The 20200-nt window shown below is 42.7% G+C and overlaps 1 protein-coding gene across 4 annotated transcripts in view; it reads right to left on the reverse strand.

The window, feature by feature from the left end:
- SERGEF (secretion regulating guanine nucleotide exchange factor) overlaps positions 1 to 20200 on the reverse strand; it is a 205914-nt gene that overhangs the window by 175120 nt on the left and 10594 nt on the right. For 3 of the 4 annotated variants that reach the window (XM_058546081.1, XM_058546084.1, XM_058546082.1), the window contains exons 5-8: positions 19371 to 19431; positions 14603 to 14716; positions 12025 to 12087; positions 8138 to 8296 (exon numbers count right to left, since the gene is read on the reverse strand). In XM_058546081.1, coding sequence (XP_058402064.1) covers positions 8138 to 8296; positions 12025 to 12087; positions 14603 to 14716; positions 19371 to 19431 — 397 coding nt within the window. The remainder of the gene's footprint in view (positions 1 to 8137; positions 8297 to 12024; positions 12088 to 14602; positions 14717 to 19370; positions 19432 to 20200) is intronic. The other variant, XM_058546083.1, reaches the window with a different exon arrangement.

The following is a 20200-nucleotide window of genomic DNA, read 5'->3' on the forward strand; positions in this document are numbered from 1 at the left end:
TAAAAAAACAAATTAGAAGTTATAGTGTAGTAACTTATTGTAATCTACTCTTTTCACTTACTATATAAGCATATTCCTCTGTCATTAAATATCCTTCTAAAATATTCTATTTAATGGCCAGATATTCCAACATATGGTTGTACACAATTTAACCAGTCCCCCTACAATTTCATTTGTTTCCAGGCCTTGGTTTTTGTCATTATAAATTAGGCTCCAATGAATGGCATTATACTTATTCTTTCAACATATCCATAATTATTTCCTTAGGCCAGTTTTATTTTTTTATAGGATAGAATTGCAGAGCTAGAATGGCCCTTAGAGATCATCATGTCCACAACCTCCGACTGCCCAGATGGGAGGAAGGGGACCAGAGAGTTTTGTGTCTTCGCAGAGGACAAAGAGTAAGCAACAAAACCAAGTCCCAAACTCTCCACCCATTAAAATGTGACCTTCCCAAAGGATTTTACCCATTTCCCTGCCCACCCTGACCTCTCCTTCCTCCAACACCCTAGAGCCTTCAGCGTCTGGGCCACTCCTCTGGCTCTTTGCCGCATTCTTTTTTATTCTTCTACTAAATATTTCATTTGTTCAGCCAACTACAAGCTTCCTGAAGGTAGTTCTGGATTTTTATATTCCCCTATATTCTGTAGCACAGTGCTATACACATGTAGATAAGCACTCCACAAACACCTGCTGAAGGATTAAGGATAACAAGAATGTTCTTCCTTATTGCTTGGGAGAAGCACTGGCAAAGTTGGAGAAAGATGCTTCTACGAAGAGTAAAAGCAGTTTAGTTAATAAGTCAGAGCATTCTGAGATACACACAACTTGGAATTAGAGTAGCAGGCTTGGGGACAAAAGACCAGGTTCAAGTTTCAGCTCTGCCCATCTCCGTGAGCCAGGGTGATGCAGTTAACCAATGAGGGGCTCATCTGTGGGACAAGGGTAACACCACTCATCTTGCCAAATTCATATGAGAAAACGGATGTGAAAGCATTTTGTGGTGACAAAAGTGGTCCATGGCAGCTGCGATTGCTGTTGATTTACCATAAGTGGAAACACAGCAGCTTCAGTGAATCCTGGAATGGCTCCTGATCTGGCTCCTGGGGCGCCATCTCCTCATTTCCACTGAACACATAAATCCAATAAGGGAATCTAGTGACACATTTCAGGTAAGTGTTGGTGTTTTCTTGAAGCAGAGCTTCATGTACAAAAGAACTATTATTCCTGGTTCAGGTCCCTGGGTGTGGTCAAGTCAGCCACACTTCCTCACCGTCTCTGGAGAGAATGTGACAAGGTGGAAAGAGCAGTGGACCGAGAGCCATGAGACCTGAGTTCTGTCTTAGCTCCTTCACTCACTCCCTGTGCTTCCCCTCTTCAGTCCTCAGTTTTCCCATGTCTAAACTGAGAGAGCCAGACCAGGTGAGCTCTAAGTTCTCATACATTCCTGACATTCTAAGGATTTTAGGATGAGAACTAATGACTTTAATAATGAGCAAAAACTATCCATTTCAAAATAGTCCTCTGGGCTCAGTTTGACTTTCAACCATTGGGTTTTCAAAGCTCTAAAGCGCCAACATCATGAATTCCAAAGCACCTGCTTTAAATAGAGCCCATGAAGTCAGAACCTCCCTGAGCTCGGTTGAGGTTTCATGATACATGGTCCCAAAGAAGATGGAGTAATATACACTGTCACCCTATTCTGGAAAGGATCTTGGCCCCAAAACAGAAAAATCAGCATTAGATATATTTATAAGCTCAGTTTAGTGTGAATCAATGGCTCGGCTTAGATTTCACTAATGCTTAGACATCAAAGGCAATAAAATATTTCTTGGTCTGTGGCACTTGAAGAAATGAGAGTTGCTAACAGCTGGTCCCTTCCACATGTGCCATTCAATTCCCCACTTTAGAGAAACTGAAGAATAAAAAACATCTCACCTAAAAGTATATAACCAAGAACCAGGAGAGTGATGGGAGGGAAAAGAAATTACTGAAAAGCAGAATTGGATTTATAACTTTAAATGCAGCCATCAAGTCACCTGCTCTCCTCTTTGTTTCAGTTTTCTCCTTTGCAAAGTGAGGAGGTTTCTTCCTTCATCTCCGAGTCTCTAGAACTTCTAAGACTCTAGGACTTTCTCAGGTGACACTGAAGAAAGTGAAGAACGTCAAGGACCCTGTATTTGGGCCCATTTGTCAATCCACAGCCTTTGTGAGACCACAAGGCTACTTCAGGACACTGCGTGGGTCAGGGAGAGCTTCCAGCATTCTGAAAACAACGGATTCTAGGTATTCTGACCAACCTCACATTAAGGTTTGGATCTTGTGTAAATCACTCCTCTTGAAATTCTAATAAATCACCAGCAACCAGCACTCAGCATTTGTAAGCAATGATCTTTCTGCACTCTCCAGGGATCCTGAATCAGCCTATCCAGAGACATGCATATCCAGCCCCGCAGAAACCTCGCGGGAAAGAGAAGAGATGGGGCATCTGACCTCCAGAGCTCCAAGGTTTCAAAGGGCAGAGGAAGCTAACATAGCCTGAACCAACAACTGAGCCTGTCCTGTGCTGGAGGCTGGAAGCTTTAAACATATTTTTTGTGTGTGTGTGAGGAAGATTAGCCCTGAGCTAACATCCAATGCCAATCCTTCTCTTTTTGCTGAGGAAGATTGGGCCTGGGCTAACATCTGTTGCCAATCCTCCTCTTTTTTCCTGAGGAAGACTGGCCCTGGGCTGACATTCGTGCTCATCTTCCTCTACTTTATATGGGATGCTGCCACAGCACAGCTTGACAAGCAGTGTGTCGGTCCGTGCCTGGGATCTGAACCTGCAAACCCCGGGCCGCCGAAGCAGAGCGTGTAAACTTGACCGCTACGTCACCGGGCCAGCCCCTGGATGCTGGAAGCTTTAATTCATCATCTCATTTAACCCTCATACCAGGTCGGCACCACTTCCTCATGTTCCTAATGAAGAACTAAGCTCAAAGAAGTCAGGTTTATTCACTTGTCCAACATGTACTGAGTACCTACCTCCTAAGTGCCAAGTACTCTGCTAAGCACTGAGGGTATAATGCTGAGCAAACGAATGTGGCTCCTGCCTTCCCGGAGCTTAGAGTCTAGCAGGAGGGAGAATTCATCAAAGAACTCTATAAAAAACAGCACAGAGGAGAGGCTGTAGTGCTGCGAGGACAGACAGAACGGCAAAGGGATTAGTCAGGGATGTCAAGGGAAGGCCTCCGGAGGAGGCAATGACTAAGTTGAGATCTGAAAAAAAAAAAAAGGATGTAAATAAATCAAAATGAAAAAGGAGCGCAGGGATAAGTGTGCCAAATAGAAGGAACATCAGGTGCAAAGGCCCTATGGTGGGAAATACATGCTGTATTCCAGGACCCAAGGAGAGGCCAGAGGGGAGATCAGCTAGAGACCCAGAGCTAGCATAGTAAGAAAAGGGGCTGGAAAGGCAGGCAGAGCACACAGGCCTCGTAGGACCACAAAGGATTATGTTTGTATCCTAAGAGCAATGGGAAGCCACTGGAATGTGACACGATGGGTTTGAAAAGATCTTCCAACTGAGGTATGGAGAACAGATTGGACATGAGAGGGAGTGAATGTGGGAAGATGAGGACACCTGCAGGATTCAGGCAAGAGGGGACAGTGGCCTGAACCACAGTAGTGGCAACGGAGATGGAGAGGTAGAGCTGCCCACAGCCACACAATCAGGAAGGTGACAGAGCTGAGCTCCAAACCCAGCCCTGTGTGACTTCAAAGTCCATGTTTCTCTCTACTTGTCATTAGCAATTAGTGACTAATCACCTACTATGTGCCAGGGCTGCGCCAGGTGCTGAGGATACAGCCACAAACAAAACAGACACTGCTCGGGCCCGGCTCCGTGGCTTAGTGGTTAAGTGCACGCGCTCCGCTACTGGCGGCCCAGGTTCGGATCCCAGGCACGCACTGACACACTGCTTGTCCGGCCATGCTGAGGCGGCGTCCCACATACAGCAACTAGAAGGATGTGCAGCTATGACATACAACTATCTACTGGGGCTTTGGGGATAAAAAGGGAAAAAAAGGAGGAGGATTGGCAATAGATGTTAGCTCAGAGCAGGTCTTCCTCAGCAAAAAGAGGAGAATTGTCATGGATGTTAGCTCAGGGCTGATCTTCCTCACAGAAAAAAAAACAAAAAAAAAACCAGACACTGCTCTCATGGAATCTACAGTCTAGTCATTAAACAAACAAGAATACAAAGAGAGGCATACAATTACACGTTGGGATGAACACCATGAAGGAACGACAGTGCGATCAGAGATTTTAACAAGGAAAATGATCTATAAGGCCACAAAGATCTTCCAAACTGTTGATAATAGAAAAGAGCCACTTGCTGGCTGCATGTAAGTGAAAGACTTTAGAAAACTGCCTGTCAGAGCTGGATATCGAGCATCACGTCCCTGGCCAGCTCATGAGCCCTCAGGGGAGAAGATGGTATGTCTCATGAAGCTCTGCACAGGCCCTGCTGAAACAGAAGTCTCTCTAAAAAGAACAGCTAACTCCTTAACATGCTCACATATCCCAACCTCAGGCACCCCTCGTCTACGTACGTGTTTTTACAATTTTAACATTCGTTGAGATCTTTCACCCAGATTTATTCATCTGGAGCTCACAGCAGCCCTACGTAGAATGCAGGTGGGTTTAATATGCTACTTGAGAGATGAGGAAACTGAGGCCTGGACAGGCGAAGTGACTTAAGTGACCAAGGTCATTAAACTAGGAAGGCACCCAGATCCGCCACCCAGCTCTCACTAGAAGCACCTCAGGCCAGGAAATCATGAATCTCAGATGAGACAGCTGCAGGTCACTGAGCCTGGATAAAGTCACCCTGGAGTCCCATGAAGTTCCTGAGAACAATGATCAGGGACATTAAGCAGCTTGGGAAAGGTTTCTAGAATGCAGCTCCACCAGCCTGAGACACAGGTACCCTTGCCAACTTTCCCAGATTAGAACAGGTTCTCTTGGACTCTTTCCAAGCACCTCTGACTAACAGAGAAAAGTATTTTTCCACTGCAAACACTGCAGGCAGGCACCAGACTCCTGAAGAGGGAGGCAAGACACTGCATCCCAGATTCCCATACAGACAAGCTGTAAAGTTGTCCTGATACGATGTGAACTGTCCTAGCTAAGCAGCTACCACTGGAGATGTCAGTCCTGGGCAGCATTTCTCAATCTTGGCACGACTAACACTGGGGGCTGGGTATTTCTTTGTTGTGGGGGTTGCTCTTGCACTGTAGGATGTTTAGCAGCCTCTCTGGCCTCCACCAACTAGATGCCAGTAGCACACCCCAGTTATGACAACCAAATATGTCCCCAGACATTGCAAATGTCCCCTGGGGGACAAAATCGACTGTAGTTGAGAATCACTGGTCTAGGGACTATGGAGAAAGGGAAAAGCAAGGTCGGCTCCCTTTCTCTCAGCCCAGCCCAGCCCAGCCCAGCCCATCCCATCCCATCCCATCCCATCCCATCCCATCCAATCTTACTGGACAGATATATGGTCACTGTGCACAAACTCTTTTTTAAATCAATATCACACAACTAATGCCTTCCAGAATGAGACTAAGAGCAGCCTCTGTGCTGATGTGGCCTGTAGGTAGGTCCAGGAACAATTCCCCAGTGGAGCTTGTGAAAACAACTTGAGTCAAATAACTCTTTGTTCCACTAATGAGCTGCTTCCGACCCTGGAAGCAAATCCTGCTCTCATTAAAACGAGCAGCTACGTCTGATTAAACTAGAAGACCTGGGTGTTTCTTCTCAATGACACTGGGCCAGGGCAAAGGCTTCCACAGCTGCTAGAGGGAGCACAAAATTGGTGAATCAAAGAGCAAGACATGCCCATTTACCCAAAATTCAGTACAAGAACCAGGACACTCAAACATCCCAGCTTTGAACCATTCTGGACTTAGGAGAAAGAGGAAAGTGACAAAGTACATAAACAAGAGATCTGAATTAACAAGTTAATTAAATAGCTGAAACATTACCAAAAAACCACTCTCTCAAGTGGAGGTGGAGACCTGAAGCTGAACTCCAGAGCAGCTGGAGTGACTCAGACAGTATCAGGGACGTGGGTTCCAACCTCCCACCCTGAGGGCTGGGCTGTTGGCCCAGACAGGGAAATCAGCATCAGTTACAGTGCTTCAACGCTAGAATCAAAGAAGCAGCATCTTTATGTCTTTCATTAGTCAGCTATTTAACTAGGTAAAGGGTTTACTGACAGACTCAAGCAAATTCGCTACCACTTGGTAGTAAGTGTATTTTACTGCACTGCAATTCTTTGAAGACTGACTACCTGTCAACACCCAATTACTCACATTCCTGCTAGTTTCTATGCTACTTCTGCACGCTGTACTTAGCTCTGTTGTTGCACTTCTCAGACTGCAATGTACTGAAATTTGGTCACAGGTCTGTCTCCCCCAGTGGACAGTGGGCTCCTTGAGGGCAGGATTTATATCTAGTACAAGGCATGGTACATAAACAGATCTTCACCATCTATATGATGGGCAGATGGATGGTAAAGTCTTCCATCTCTATATTCTTAGACTTAAGCCTGTCTACACAGCCTAGTGGAAGGACACGGCCCATGTCCTTTCTCCTCTGTTTCTCCAAGGCTAGCACACTGCTCAATAGGTTCCCAATAAACAGTAACTGATTTGGTTGGACTCTTGAATCCAAAGAGACAAACTGAAGCCTTCTGTTCACGAACCAGTGAGTCCAAGGATAGAGCTCAGAAATACTAGCTGTCTACCCTGACTCAAATGCATCTGAGTATGTTTAGTCTCTTTTAACTAGAAACAATTTAATGCAGGAAACGAATACATTCTCTGCTAGGCAGTGGAGACACAGAAGTGAACAAGACTGATCTGGCACCTTCCCTCACAGAGCTCATTGTCTGTAGGAAAAGACAGATATTAACAATTAAATAAGCAGCTACTATGCTCAGTGAGTCTCTTTAAAGAAAATTTCTGTAGATAGTCCCAATCTTTAAGCAGTCTGAACGTCTTTGAGGAAAGTCACGATTTTCCTCCAAATGAACACTTTCCTTAGAGCATCCTCTGAAGTGGTAAATACACCAAGTTTATTATACACTTTTGTTACACAGGCCTCTGTTCCAAAATGATGGTAAAAATTTTTTAAAAGACCAAGTAAAAGCATCATAGATATGACTACTCATAAGTCTATGTCTGCGTGTCCACATGTGTAGTACGTGTGACTCACCAAGAATAACTGAAGCTAACCTGAAGACCCACAAAAGCCAGAAGGCACTGGAATAACAGTCACCAGGTATTTGGGAGTCCAGAGATCTGCGTGTAGCCAACAAGCAGGCCAAGAGCAGGCCAGGGGCCTCCTGAGAACCCCTGAAGTTCAGAAGACCTTGACACGACAACAGATCTGAAGATCTGCAGGCTGCCTGTCTGGAATAGGCTGTGGAAGCCAGGAGTTCTAGGAAGGCAGGGAAGAAGAAAGGCCACGCAAAAAGCACCCCTAGAACAAAGCCGGGAATACGAAGACCAGGAAAGGAGAACCGCCCTCAGGGAAAGATAAGAAATACATGAAGACTCAAGAAAAGACAAAGATGCCGAAAGCCAGATGGCATGGCAGGGTAAGGTAACATCTGAGGGAATCTATGGATGTCTGAATCAACATACATAGTTTGTGAGGGTTGATAAAGATTTAAATCAAAATACCATGCCAGCTGCGATTCAAGGTAATGCTCTTGCCTCAATCTTGAAATATTTATCTTAAACTTAACAGTTTCTGATGCCTTTAATTTAGACTCAGGTAGAAATGCAAACAGAGTCACCTCTTCAGCTCTGACAAAGCAAAGACGCCTCAACAACCTGGACGAATTTCTGGGTGATGCTTGCTGCAATGGGTTCCTTCTCAAAACCTCACAGACTCTTAGGGCCCAAAGGAGTTAACTTAACCCACATACCTATTGCAGAACTAGATCCCAGGTTCTCCCTTTCCCAGTCCTTCAAGCTTTTCATCAGTAAAAACCAACCTACTTAATCCCGAGCACCCACAGCTGTTGAAACAGTTGTCCCCCAGATGCTCTTGCCAACCGCAAATTCTCTGCTGCTCTCTCACCTGTCTGAGCAACTAGGTGTGTCCATCCACTCCAGACGGCGGTGACCTTTTCATTCTGAAAACAAGGCGCTTCTATTTTCTGGGGCACAGGAAGGAAAGCAGCCTGGGAAGCCAGCTGCCCGTGCTTATTGCTTCCCCAAACATACAGCTCTCCTGCAGCTTAAACAGAGGGCAACAAAAGAGGTGAAGGAACATTAGGCCAAAGTGATGGAAAATAACACAAGTCTGAACAAAAAGTGGTTAAAAGAAGTTGTATTATTTGTATGCTACAACATCAAGTCAAGCAAAGCAAAGTACAAAATTCATGTATAGTGTAATCACATATACGATTTTTTTAAATTCTATAAACAGGAAACAAGGCCAAATGTTCTTAGTAGTTTGTCAAGGAATAGAAATGTGGGAGTTTATTTTTTATTAATTCATTCAACAAATATTTATTCAACATCTACCATGTGCAAGACATATGTTTCTCTATTTTCTACATTTTTAAAATATATGCTTGCATTACCTTTTGTTAGGAAAAAATATATTAACTTTTAAAAATAACAGGTTAAAAGATACATTATTTAAGCTTAAACTTTTTAAACATAAGACTATTTTATTTTACCACATGCCCTGTCCAGCAGAAAATATAATGCTGCCACATCACATCCGTGTAGCACTTCAGCTCATTTGACCCTCACAATAATCCTGTGATATAAGCAAGAATGTGACTGACTGACATTGCGATTTAACAGAAAGAGAGCAAATTCAGAGTCAAGTGACTCTGGCTCTATTCCTGGATCTGCTAACTAGCTACTGACCTTGGACAAATCATTTCCTCTCTACACCTTAGTTTCACTAGCTGAAAACTGCAGGGCAAGGTGGTTGATCTAGAAGGGCAGACGATCTAACTGATGACACTGGTTAACAAGAGAGACTGGTGGGTGACTGTGGGAAACCAGAAGGCATGTGCTTGTCTCCAGTCATTCACGTCCAAAAAATTTTTTAACTGGAAGCCAAATAAAATGGGGCCATGGGCTACAATTTGGCCTATGAATCTACAATGTCACTCCTTGGATGGTCTGTAAGAGCTCTTCCAACCCTAACATTTAAGGTTCTACACTATACAGCACACAGCATACACAGTGGCTATTGAACACTTGAAATGTAGGTAGTCCAAACCGAGACGTGTTGTAAGACAAAAAAAAAGCAAAAAGGATTGCAAAGACAATAAAAAAAAACAAAAAGAATGTAGCTCATTAATAAATTTCATATTGATTACACACTGAAATAATATTTTAGATATACTGGGTTAGGTAAAATACATTATTAAAATTAACTCACCTGTTTCTCTTTACTTTTTGAAATGTAGCTCACATTATATTTATATTAGACAGCACTTCTCTGAAGATAAATTAATCAATGCTCAGAGATGTCATTTTCAAGATCACATGGCTAATAAGAAGTCAAGCAGGACTAGAAGCAAGGTCTTCACTTCCACTGCATTGTGTGACCTCCCAATAAAGCTTTACAGCATTGCTTGCTCTAGAGCAGTCTGGTATACTCTCAAAAACTGATTAAAAGCCAGACAGTATCACTAAAGGACATTAGGCCAGGATTCAGGGTTCAAGTTCTAGATCTGCTACTTGATCCCTCTTTGACATTGGGCACGTCACTTCACATTCTGGGCCTCTGTTTCATCGAGTCTAAAATGAGGGAGTGTAAATCAGTGGAGCCTTATTGTCACCCAGGTGACCTCTGCAGCACTGACACTTTGCAGTTCTATGAGGGGAATTTGGTAGAGAGAGGGCAACCTCCCTGGACTTCACCAGGGTGTGCAAAGTAAGAGGACCCCTTACAAGAAGGCAGAGGACCCCCTCAGCAAAGTCTCAACCCATTAAATGGACTGGTCAGCTACAGATGCCACTGACCATGAGCCTGTGTCTGTAATGAGCCTTCACTTCTCTTAGTAAGTCTACACCATCTTTTGCAAAGGCAAACTGCCTTCCACGTGCAGATTATTACACTGTTGCATCAGCAGGCAAAATTAAATTCTGCTGCAACGCCAAACAGTTACATAATCTACAACTCCAGAGAAAAGGTCTAAAGGGCACTGAACAAAATTCACTGTGTAACAGCTTGAACTAGAGCAGGAAAGAGGGATAGTACTCTCGACAATTTTTAACTCACTTTCAAAATACCAAAAACCAAGTCACTTTCTGAATGTACTAAAAATCACTAAATTGTACACTTTAAAAGAGTGAATGTTATATATGAATTGCATCTCAATAAAAGAAAAATTCAACATCTATGTTTTTAAAACACCAAAATATAACTGCTCCACATATGAAATAATAAATAACTTTACTAATTACAACATTTTTGAGGAGATTGACGTTGGCAAGCAATTAGAGAATCCCTAGGTTTACATAATGCCAGCCATTTCAAATTAATTAGAACAGAATAGAAACATCTTAGTCTACTCTTAGTCTCAGAAAAGAATGCCTTCCTCATCCCTCACTGACTGTAGGACATGAACAAGTCACTTCCCACCATGGGGCCTCCAGTTCTTCCTCTAAAAGGAGAGGAGAGACCAGAGGCCCAATGGAGTCCCTTACAGCTGGCATTCATTTTAATTCAACTATTTTCACGTATACATAAATCTACTTAATATGAAACATAGGCTAAAAGCAGGTATTTCTTTTGTTAGTTGGTTGTTTTAAATTCATTAAATAAATTATCTGTAGTTCAGAATTTGTAAAATATTTAAATTCTCACATTATGGCTCTTGTACTCTGGAGACAATGCAGCTTCTCAGTTGGACCGCATGGCAAATTTGATGTTGAGGAATGCACGCCATCATTAATTTACATATATTATGTACACACCTTAATACTAGCCACATAAAACACTGAAAACACTATGAAAGTCATTTCCCTTTGCTTAAAAAATGTAATGCATTCAACTCCGTGTGAAGGGTCTTACCAAAATAAATCTCTTAGAGCCATTGTCCCCCGTCTACCAGCAGGGCTCAGGGCAAGCTGGGCTTCGGAAGAAAGAACCTTCACTTTCAAGCAAATGCTGCATTGTCACTAGAAAGTTTATACTGCATTGGCTGGGTGTGTCAAATGTATGGATGGATGCATAGCCAAAAAGAGAGATAGAGGGTGAGAAAGAAAAACAGCTTAGATAGAGAGATGGATAGATCAAAGAGATGGAATAGAGATCAACAAGAGAAATATATAAAAATATAAATTAGATTAGAGAAATATATACATAACTAGATTTAGAGAGATATATAGATACATAGATTAGGTAGAAAGATACAAGGATGAAAGATAAAAAGATATATAGTTAAGTAAAAAGATATATAGTTAAGTAAATAAAATAGAGTAGATAAATATAGAGGGAGCAAGCAGAGAGATAGATAAATGGATTAGAAAGACACAGGTGGATAAAATAGGTTAGTTTGAGATTAAACAGCTAGAGAGAACAGATAGCTAGAGAGCTTAGTTATATTAGACACCAAAATGGATTCGATGGATAAGATAACAATACATTAGGTACGGATTTACTGTTGGACCATTACAATTACCGAGAGGAAGATACTCTCATCCCTACGGTACAGTTGTGAAAACAAACTCAGGGGCAAGGACGTGAGCCTGTGTTTCATGTGAGTGCTGTATGTATATTTGCATATTTAATTCTCAAAACCACCCACAAGGTATTTTATAGCCAAGGAAACAGTCTCAGGAAGGTAAAATGACTCGCCTAAGATCAGAGCAGTGGTGGCATCAGAATTCTGACTCCAAAGTCTCTGCTCTTCTCTGTGTCCCGATAGCACCACTTGAGGCAGAGATGCACAGTTCTGGGCAGCATGTGAATGTGAAAGAGCTGGTACCTACCTGTCAATGAGGCTGAGTGACAGGAGCCAGCAACAACACACGTCGCTTTAGAATCCTCTAGGCCTACAAAAAGAAATTTCTTTTGAAATTACATTTATAACAGAACAAACTAGGCAGACAAGGGACATAGGCCTGGGGGGAAACTCAGCCAGTGCAGGAAGGTCTGAGTCAGCGGCACTGGCACAGTAGGGAGACTGGTTACCTACCAGGGGGTTGAACAAAAAAGTAAATATACTGAAGATAAAGGAATGAGATTTCTCACTATCAGAGAGGAGAGGAAAAGTACAGATATGGAAAGGTGGAAGGCTAGAATCGACCATGCAATACTGGATTGTAACTGGAGAAATCAGTGTCAATTCATGGTTTCTAGCAGAGATAAATACCTACATATAGGTGCACATATGTATAAACATGTGTGTGTACATGTGTATTTCCTAGCTCTGTCATTGAGTGGCCTAGGAGCAATGATGTCTCATACATTCAGATATCACATGGAGGCACTGAAGTACAAACCCAGGCCTCCCAACAACACACAGCAGAACTAGAATCTGAACTGAACTGGCCTTCCATCTCCAAATCCAGCACTTTCCCTCCCTTAATTACACCGCCTTTACTGACAAGGTATAATCCAATCAACTCTGCTAGAAGTTGTGGTCACCTGGTCTAGCATGAAGAGAAAGGCAGTCTTATTCTGTCATTCTTTTTTCTGACACTTCTATTTAACTAACTAGTGTCTTAATAAAATGCCCCTTGCACCTTCAAGTATCCTGTAGAATGAGGAAGGGACAAAATAGAGGTTTTGGCCACCTTCACCACAGAGGAAGCCCTGGGCCCCTGGTGGCCACATGAGGAAAGGACACCCAGGGTCTCAGCTCCAGAACCTACGGCAATGAGGTGCATACAGGAGGAGGAAAAGGGAAAGGCTCTGAGGGCAGGAAGTTGATGATCCACTCTATTATCTCATCAGAAAACCCCCCAAATCAGCTCTAAGCTGTGGCCCGAGCAGACCCCAAACAGGTCGTTACAATCAAATCAAATCAAAACATTTCTGATTCCTTCTAGTTACAGGTCCTGTGCTAAAATAGAAAGCAGACACAATTCCTGCCCTTAAAAAGCTCATATCTTTGGGGTGTGGGAAAACATATAATCAATTCATAACAACACAATAAAGTGTGCTGTCCATGCACGTGAAGAAAATGCAATGGAGGCAAGAAGAGGGAAGGTCTTTACTGAGAAAGCTGCATCTGAGCTAAGCCTTGAAAAATTATCAGGATTTTCGCAAGGGGAACAGGAAGGGAAAGGCAGAGGTAACAATTCGCCCGAAGGCACAGAGAAATGAGAAAGCAGTAGATATGCCCAGGGAGCAGTGAATATCCTGGTGAGGCAGGAAAAATGTTTGGGAAGGAGGAGTTCACATTATGAACATTTCCAGTGTCACGTGAAGTGGACTGCTGTCCAGCATCCATGCCCCTTCTCCTCTGAGTACCCTCCCTGACTCAACCCAAGCGCTTCAGGGTCACCCTGAAGGCTCACCCCTGCTGAAGGAGAACCTCCAGGACTTAGGAAAACCAGAATGATCCCAAAAGCTTGCGCATCACTCCACTGCAACTTACCCTTCCTTTGTCCTTCCCTCTCCCTACCACCCTCACAAATCCCTCCTTTGTTCTGAGCTAGAGGAGAGTAGAAGTTTCCTGTGAAGGTTTTCTTACAGCCAGTCCTCAGTAACTGGGTCATAAAGTAAGAGTGAGTGAGAAAGACGGAGAAGAGGAGGAGATGGAGACAAGGTGCTACATCCAGAGAAAGAAAGGCCCCCAAAGAGTGTAGAGCAGAGGGAGAGAGAAGAGCTGAGAGAGAGAAAGGGAGAGGGAGAGGAAGGGAGAGAGAAAGGGAGTGATTGAGTCCCAGAGTGAAAGAGAGAAAAAGAGAAAGCCCTAGAGAGTGACTGGCCATCAAAGACTGACCAACAGACCCGTGGGCAGAACACTTACTACCTACTCCTCGTGTGCCCCATGGAGAGATCTCCCTAGGGGAACACTTCTGGCCCCTCTCTCCACAACCTCGCCTACTCCTGCTTTCCCCTTGGGAGAAGGAACTGGGCATGCGAGCACAGTCCTTCTGGGTTCTCCCTTTGGGATGTGCCTGCCTGCGGAGAAGGTGGCTCCTCACGTGCCCTTAGCCATGCAGGAAGCTTAGCAGGGCCGACTCTGTGCAGCTGCTCCAGTGTCTGGTGGATAAATTCAATCTGGGATTCAGAATTTAGAGGCTCATTATTGCAACACATTATTTCCAAACACCGAAGTCACGTCTTCCAACCTAACTTTTAACAGTTCTAGAGCTACCATTCTGCCTGACTTGCATCTGTCTCTCAACGAGTTCCAAACAAGGCAGCAAAGAGGGGTGCTTTTACTGGGCCCACAAAACTCCCAACAAGACTAACAGACCAATCAACAGAGAGCGTTAAGACAGAGAGACCAAGGAATAGCAAAAGCAAAACTCCATTTACCCATTTTCTGCATGCCTGCGTCTCTAGTTCTTGACAAAGAACAAATACAAAATTCAGAAGAAATAAGGGCCTTACCTGTCACTCTGCTCGGTTCCTTTGCTGTCAAAAACAGTGGGAGAGTCTTCACAGGGCACAACCGCCGTCCAGATGATGCCAAACCAGTTCCCCACTGGAACACGATGCCACTTGCTTCCCAATGGAGCAGAAGAGAGAAAAGGGAAAATGCTTATCAAGATAAGACCAGATTGCTCTTTGAACCTCACTATATGAGAGAGTCCCAATTCATTCTCAGTTAACATGCATATTATGGAGAAGCTTATTGCTTCTCAGTTAACATGCATATTATGGAGAAGCTTATTGCTTCAAGGGGCCCTATGACTGGTCATAAGGATGACCACCAAGCCAACCACAAGCCCAACTTTCAGCGCAAACTAAGACCATCAAAGAAAATTCCAACATAGGTAAAACTCCCTCCAAAAAGTTCCAGGACACTCCTCCAGAGTTGACTAGAATGACACCTTGTTCATGATTAACCTGAAAGGACAACTCAGACTCCAGATTGAGCAGGAAAGAACCTTGAAAATTATCAAGTCCATTCCTCACATTAACTACATGAAAAAACTGAGGCCCTGAAGAGGGGATGTGATTTGTCCAAGGTCAGACAGGGAGCTAGTAGCAGAGAAAGCACCAGGACTCAGCTCTCCTAACACCTAATATACTGCCTTTTCTACTACACCAAGATGGATTCAAAGATTCTTAATTGCCAAATAAATACATATTTATGACTGCAAGATAGCTTCTTAATAGCCACTATTTCAGTGAAAGGGCCTCTTATTTCCATATCCACTGAAGCTAATTCATGTACCCATGTTCTGAACCTCATAAATAGGTGTAGATGAAATTTTATATATTTGGTCTATGGTCAGATGTGTGTAACCAGGATCCATCACCCAATGGCAACATTAAGGTTCTGCTCCTCTGGAAGTATTCTATAACCAATGGTCCTTTAGGCTGTAAACAGACTAACTTGTTTTGTGAATTATAAGTGATGATGACAGAGCACAATGTGAGCAAAACACAGTGTTGAAATAAAACAAAACTTAACATCTTTTCAACAAATAAATTGCAAGGGAAAAAAAAAGATGAAAAGGAATTTATAGATTAAAAGAGACTTGAGATATCTGATAAAGGATTAATATTAAGACTATATACAGAACTCCTAAAACTCAACAACAACAAAAACAATCTGTTTTAAAAATGAGCAAAGGACTTGAATAGACATTTCTCCAAAGAAAATACACAAATGGCCAACAAACACATGAAAAGATGCTCAACATCACTAATCATTAGGGAAATGCAAACCAAAACCACAATGAGATACCACTTCATACTCATTAGGAAGGCTACTATTAAAAAAAAAAAAACAGAAAACAAGTGTTGGTGAGGATGTGGAGAATTTGGAACCTTGTGCACTATTGGTGGGCATGTAATAGTATGCCAGTTCCTCAAAAAATTAAAAATAGAATTACTATATGATCCAGCAATTCTACTTCTGGGTATATACCCTAAAGAATTGAAAGCAAGATCTCAAAGGGCTATTTGTACACCCACGTTCACAGCAGCATTATTCACAACAGCTAAAACACGGAAGCAACCCAAGCGTCTATCAACAGATGAACAGATAAGCAAAATGTGGTTACACATACAAGGAAATATTACTCAGCCTTAAAAAGGAAGGAAATTCTGACATATGCTACAACATGGACAGACCTTGAGGACATTATACTCAGTGAAATAAGCCACAAAAGGACAAATACTGTATGATCTCACTTATATGAGGTACCTGTATGAGCGGTCAAAATCACAGAGACAGAAAGGAGAATGGTGGTTGCCGGGGGCTGGGGAGAGGTGGGGATGAGGAGGGATCGTTTAACGGATGCAGAGTTTCAGTTTTGCAAGATGAAAAATGTTCTTAAGATGGATGGTAGTAACGGCTGTGCAATAATGTCAATGTACGTAATACCACTCAACTGCACAATTAAACGTGGTTAAGATGGTAAATTGTATGTGTATTTTATCACAATAACTAAAAGGAACAAATAAATATTTTAAAAGAGAGAGAGATTTGAGATACATATCAACCAATTGCAATGTATACACTAACTCAGATCCTGATTCCAACAAACTGTAAAAAAAATATTTTTGAGACAATCAGGGAAATTTAAACACTGACTGGATATTTGATGAAATTACAGAATTAATGTTAATTTTCTGTAGGTATGATGATGGTATTTTCAGAAAGAGTCCTTATTTTTTAGAGATGCATGCAGAAATATTTACAGATTAAATGGGGGAGGACAGGACTTACAATTAAGTTAATTAAACACATGATGGAAACGGTGCTGCTTTGTAACTGGACAGAAATGTACACATAATTAGCAATTACAGAATTTTGGTAAGAAAGGGGCAAGTAAACCAATGATAGGCAATTCTCCAGCCCCAATAATTTCTAAGAGAAGCTGCTGCTTATAAAAATGTAATCGCCACCACACAACTCAGCAACCACACTCCTGGGCACTTATTCCAGAGAAATGAAGATTTATGTCCACATAAAAACTAGTCCACAAATGTTTATGGCTTTATTCTTAATGGCCAAAAACTAGAAACAACCAGATCCTTCAGTGGGTGACTGGTTAAACAAACTGTGGTTGTTATGGACTGAATCGTGCCCCCTGAAAATTCATATGTTGAAGCCCTCACCTCCAATGTGACCGTATTTGGAGATGGGGCCTATGAGGAGGTAATAAAGGTTGAATGGGTCAGAAGAGGGAGGCCTTAATCCAATAGGGCTGGTGTCCTTATAAAAAGAGGAAGAGACCCCAGAGATCTCTCTCTTTCCATGCATGTTAGGAGACAGCAAGAAGGCAGACATCTACAAGTCAGGAAGAGAGGCCTCACCAGAAACCAACCCTCACAACATCTTGATCTTGGACATCTAGTCTCACACTTAACTGTGAGAAAATAAATTCCTGTTGTTTAAGCCACCCAATCTGTGGTATTTTGTTACGGCAGCCCTAGCAAAGTAATATGGTGGTATGTCTACACCATGGAATACTACTCAGCAATAAAAAGGAACAAATTATTGATACAACTTGTAGGAATCACCAGGGAATCATGCTGAGCAAAAAAGCCAAGCCCAAAAGGTTATATACTGTATGACACCATTTATATAACATTGTTGAAATGACCACATTATTGTTGGAGAACAGAATAGTGGTTGCCAGGAGCTAAGAAGGGGGCAGGGGTAGGCAGGAAGAGGGCGTGGCTATAAAAGAGCAACAAGAGGGATCCTTGTGTGATGGAACTGCTCTGTACCTTGACTGTATCCAGACATCCCGGTTGTGCTGCTGCCCTATAGTCTCCCAAGGTGTTACCATTAGGAGAAGCTGGGAAAAGAGTGCATGAGATCTATTTTATTTCTTACAACTGCATGTGAATCTACAATCATCTCAAAATAAAAAGTTAAAATTTTTTCTTAAAGTATAATTAACACTAAGCCCCAGGCGACCATTAGCACAGCGCTGCGCCAGCCTCTTCCTCGCCTCCTCTCCTCTCCCCACTCCACAGCTGGACTCACCAAGCACTGGAGCATCGGCTGCCACAGCCGTCAGGGCTGTCCTTCAGCCCACACGATGGGGAGCAGAAAAATGAGCAAGGAAGAGAAAGAAAGGTCACCACTCTTCCACATGCCACCGCCTCCCCACTTTCCACCCTCCACCTCACACATAGCGTCAGCCCCACAGCCATCACCCTCTCACGGTTCAGGAGACAAGCACGCTTGAAGCTTTTAAATTAACAAACGTTAAAATCCACTAGGAAAGCAGAGCAGTCCACAGCAAAGAACGTTGTCCTTGGAATCCAGACCGTCCTAGACTCTGATCCCTACCTTTTACTACCTTAGTCCCTGTGTAGCCTCGGACAAGCGCATTAGCCTCTCTGGACCTCAGTTTCTTCACATGTAAAAATTTAACTCACATCACTGCACAGTTGTGAGGATTAAATAAGATATTAACTAAATCAAGAAAACTGAGCATCATGCCTAGAACATAATAAAGAGCTAGAAACCTTCTTTCCTTCCTCTCACCTGCTAAAGGCTTTCCCACATGACATCTGCCTTACATTCTCCTTTTAAGCAGAACTGCAGCACAGCGGGACACTCCAAATTACTCCTTCAAGTTTATTTCTTCTAAAGCTCCACTTCTCCATGAAAACACGATTTCAAAAAGATATATGCACTCCTGTCTTCATCGCAGCATTATTCACAGCCGCCAAGACATGGAAGCAACCCAAGTGTCCATCAATGGATGAATGGATAAAGAAGATGTGGTATATATATATACAATGGAATACTACTCAGCCATAAAAAAGGCACAAAATTGTGCCATTTGCAACAACATGGATGGACTTTGAGGATATTATGCTAAGTGAAATAAGTCAGACAGAGAAAGACAAATACCGTATGATTTCACTCACATGTGGAAGATAAACAAACAGATAGATAAAGAGAACAGATTAGTGGTTACCAGAGGGGAGGTGGTTGGGAGGAGGGCAAAAGGGGTAAAGGGGCACATATGTATGGTAACGAATGGAAACTGGACTACCGGTGGTGAACACGATGTAGTCTATACAGAAACCGAAATATGACGTATACCTGAAATTTACACAATGTTATAAATCAACGTGATCTCAATAAAATTAAAAAAAAAAAGAACTAAACTTTTTTCATAAAGCTCCATTTCTCCTTATTATGTGCCTATTTAGAAAATAGAAGCAAAATGATCACCTGTAGCAGCTAAAGCGTGCCTCAGTCCAGCAGCAATACTAACAACCTTCTCTCTCAGGAGCTGTCAAAACAAAGAAAGGGATGGAGATCTCAGAATACTTATGCCCAAATCCAAGGCAGCATGTCCTTCATTATGTGCCTGATTGGTTTAGAGCTCCCAATCCCAAACATTTCCATCCATAAATACCTCTATATGTACCCCTAAAAGCCAAAAATCTTGTTAAAATACCCTATCACAATGCCTCTCAGGGCTGGGAGGGACCTTTAAGGTCATCCAGTCCAAAGCTGGCAAATGTTTTCTGTAAAGGGCCAGATAGCAAATATTTTAGACTTTGCAGGCCATACGGTTTCTGTCACACTACTCTGCTCTGCCATTGTAAGATAAAAGCAGTCATACACAATAAACATGGAAATGAATGGGCGTGGCTGTATGCCAATAAAACTTTATTTACCAAGGGTTCTAGTTTGCTGACCTCTGATCTAGTCCAATCCCCATCCAATGATAGAAACCCCTCCACAATACCCCACCAAGTGGTTGTGCTACCTACTTCCAGTGACATGGGCTCACCACCTCCCCAGGTGCCTGTTCATCTTCGCACAGTTCCATTTATCTCCTTAGGTGAGCCAAACCTATCTGCCTATAGCTTCTGACAGTGCTTTCCAAATATTTGAAGACAGTTGTCATGTCCTCTCTGAGATATCTTGTGGTGGTTTTAAAAATAGGTTCTCAAATTCTGAGATTCCCCCCTTTAAGATGTATAGATTATTCCCCTCCCCTTGAGTGTCGGCTGGACACTCAAGTGACTTGCTTCTAGTGAAAAGGATAAGGA

The sequence above is a fragment of the Diceros bicornis genome, chromosome 7 (genome assembly GCF_020826845.1).
Source record: "Diceros bicornis minor isolate mBicDic1 chromosome 7, mDicBic1.mat.cur, whole genome shotgun sequence".
NCBI lineage: Eukaryota > Metazoa > Chordata > Mammalia > Perissodactyla > Rhinocerotidae > Diceros > Diceros bicornis.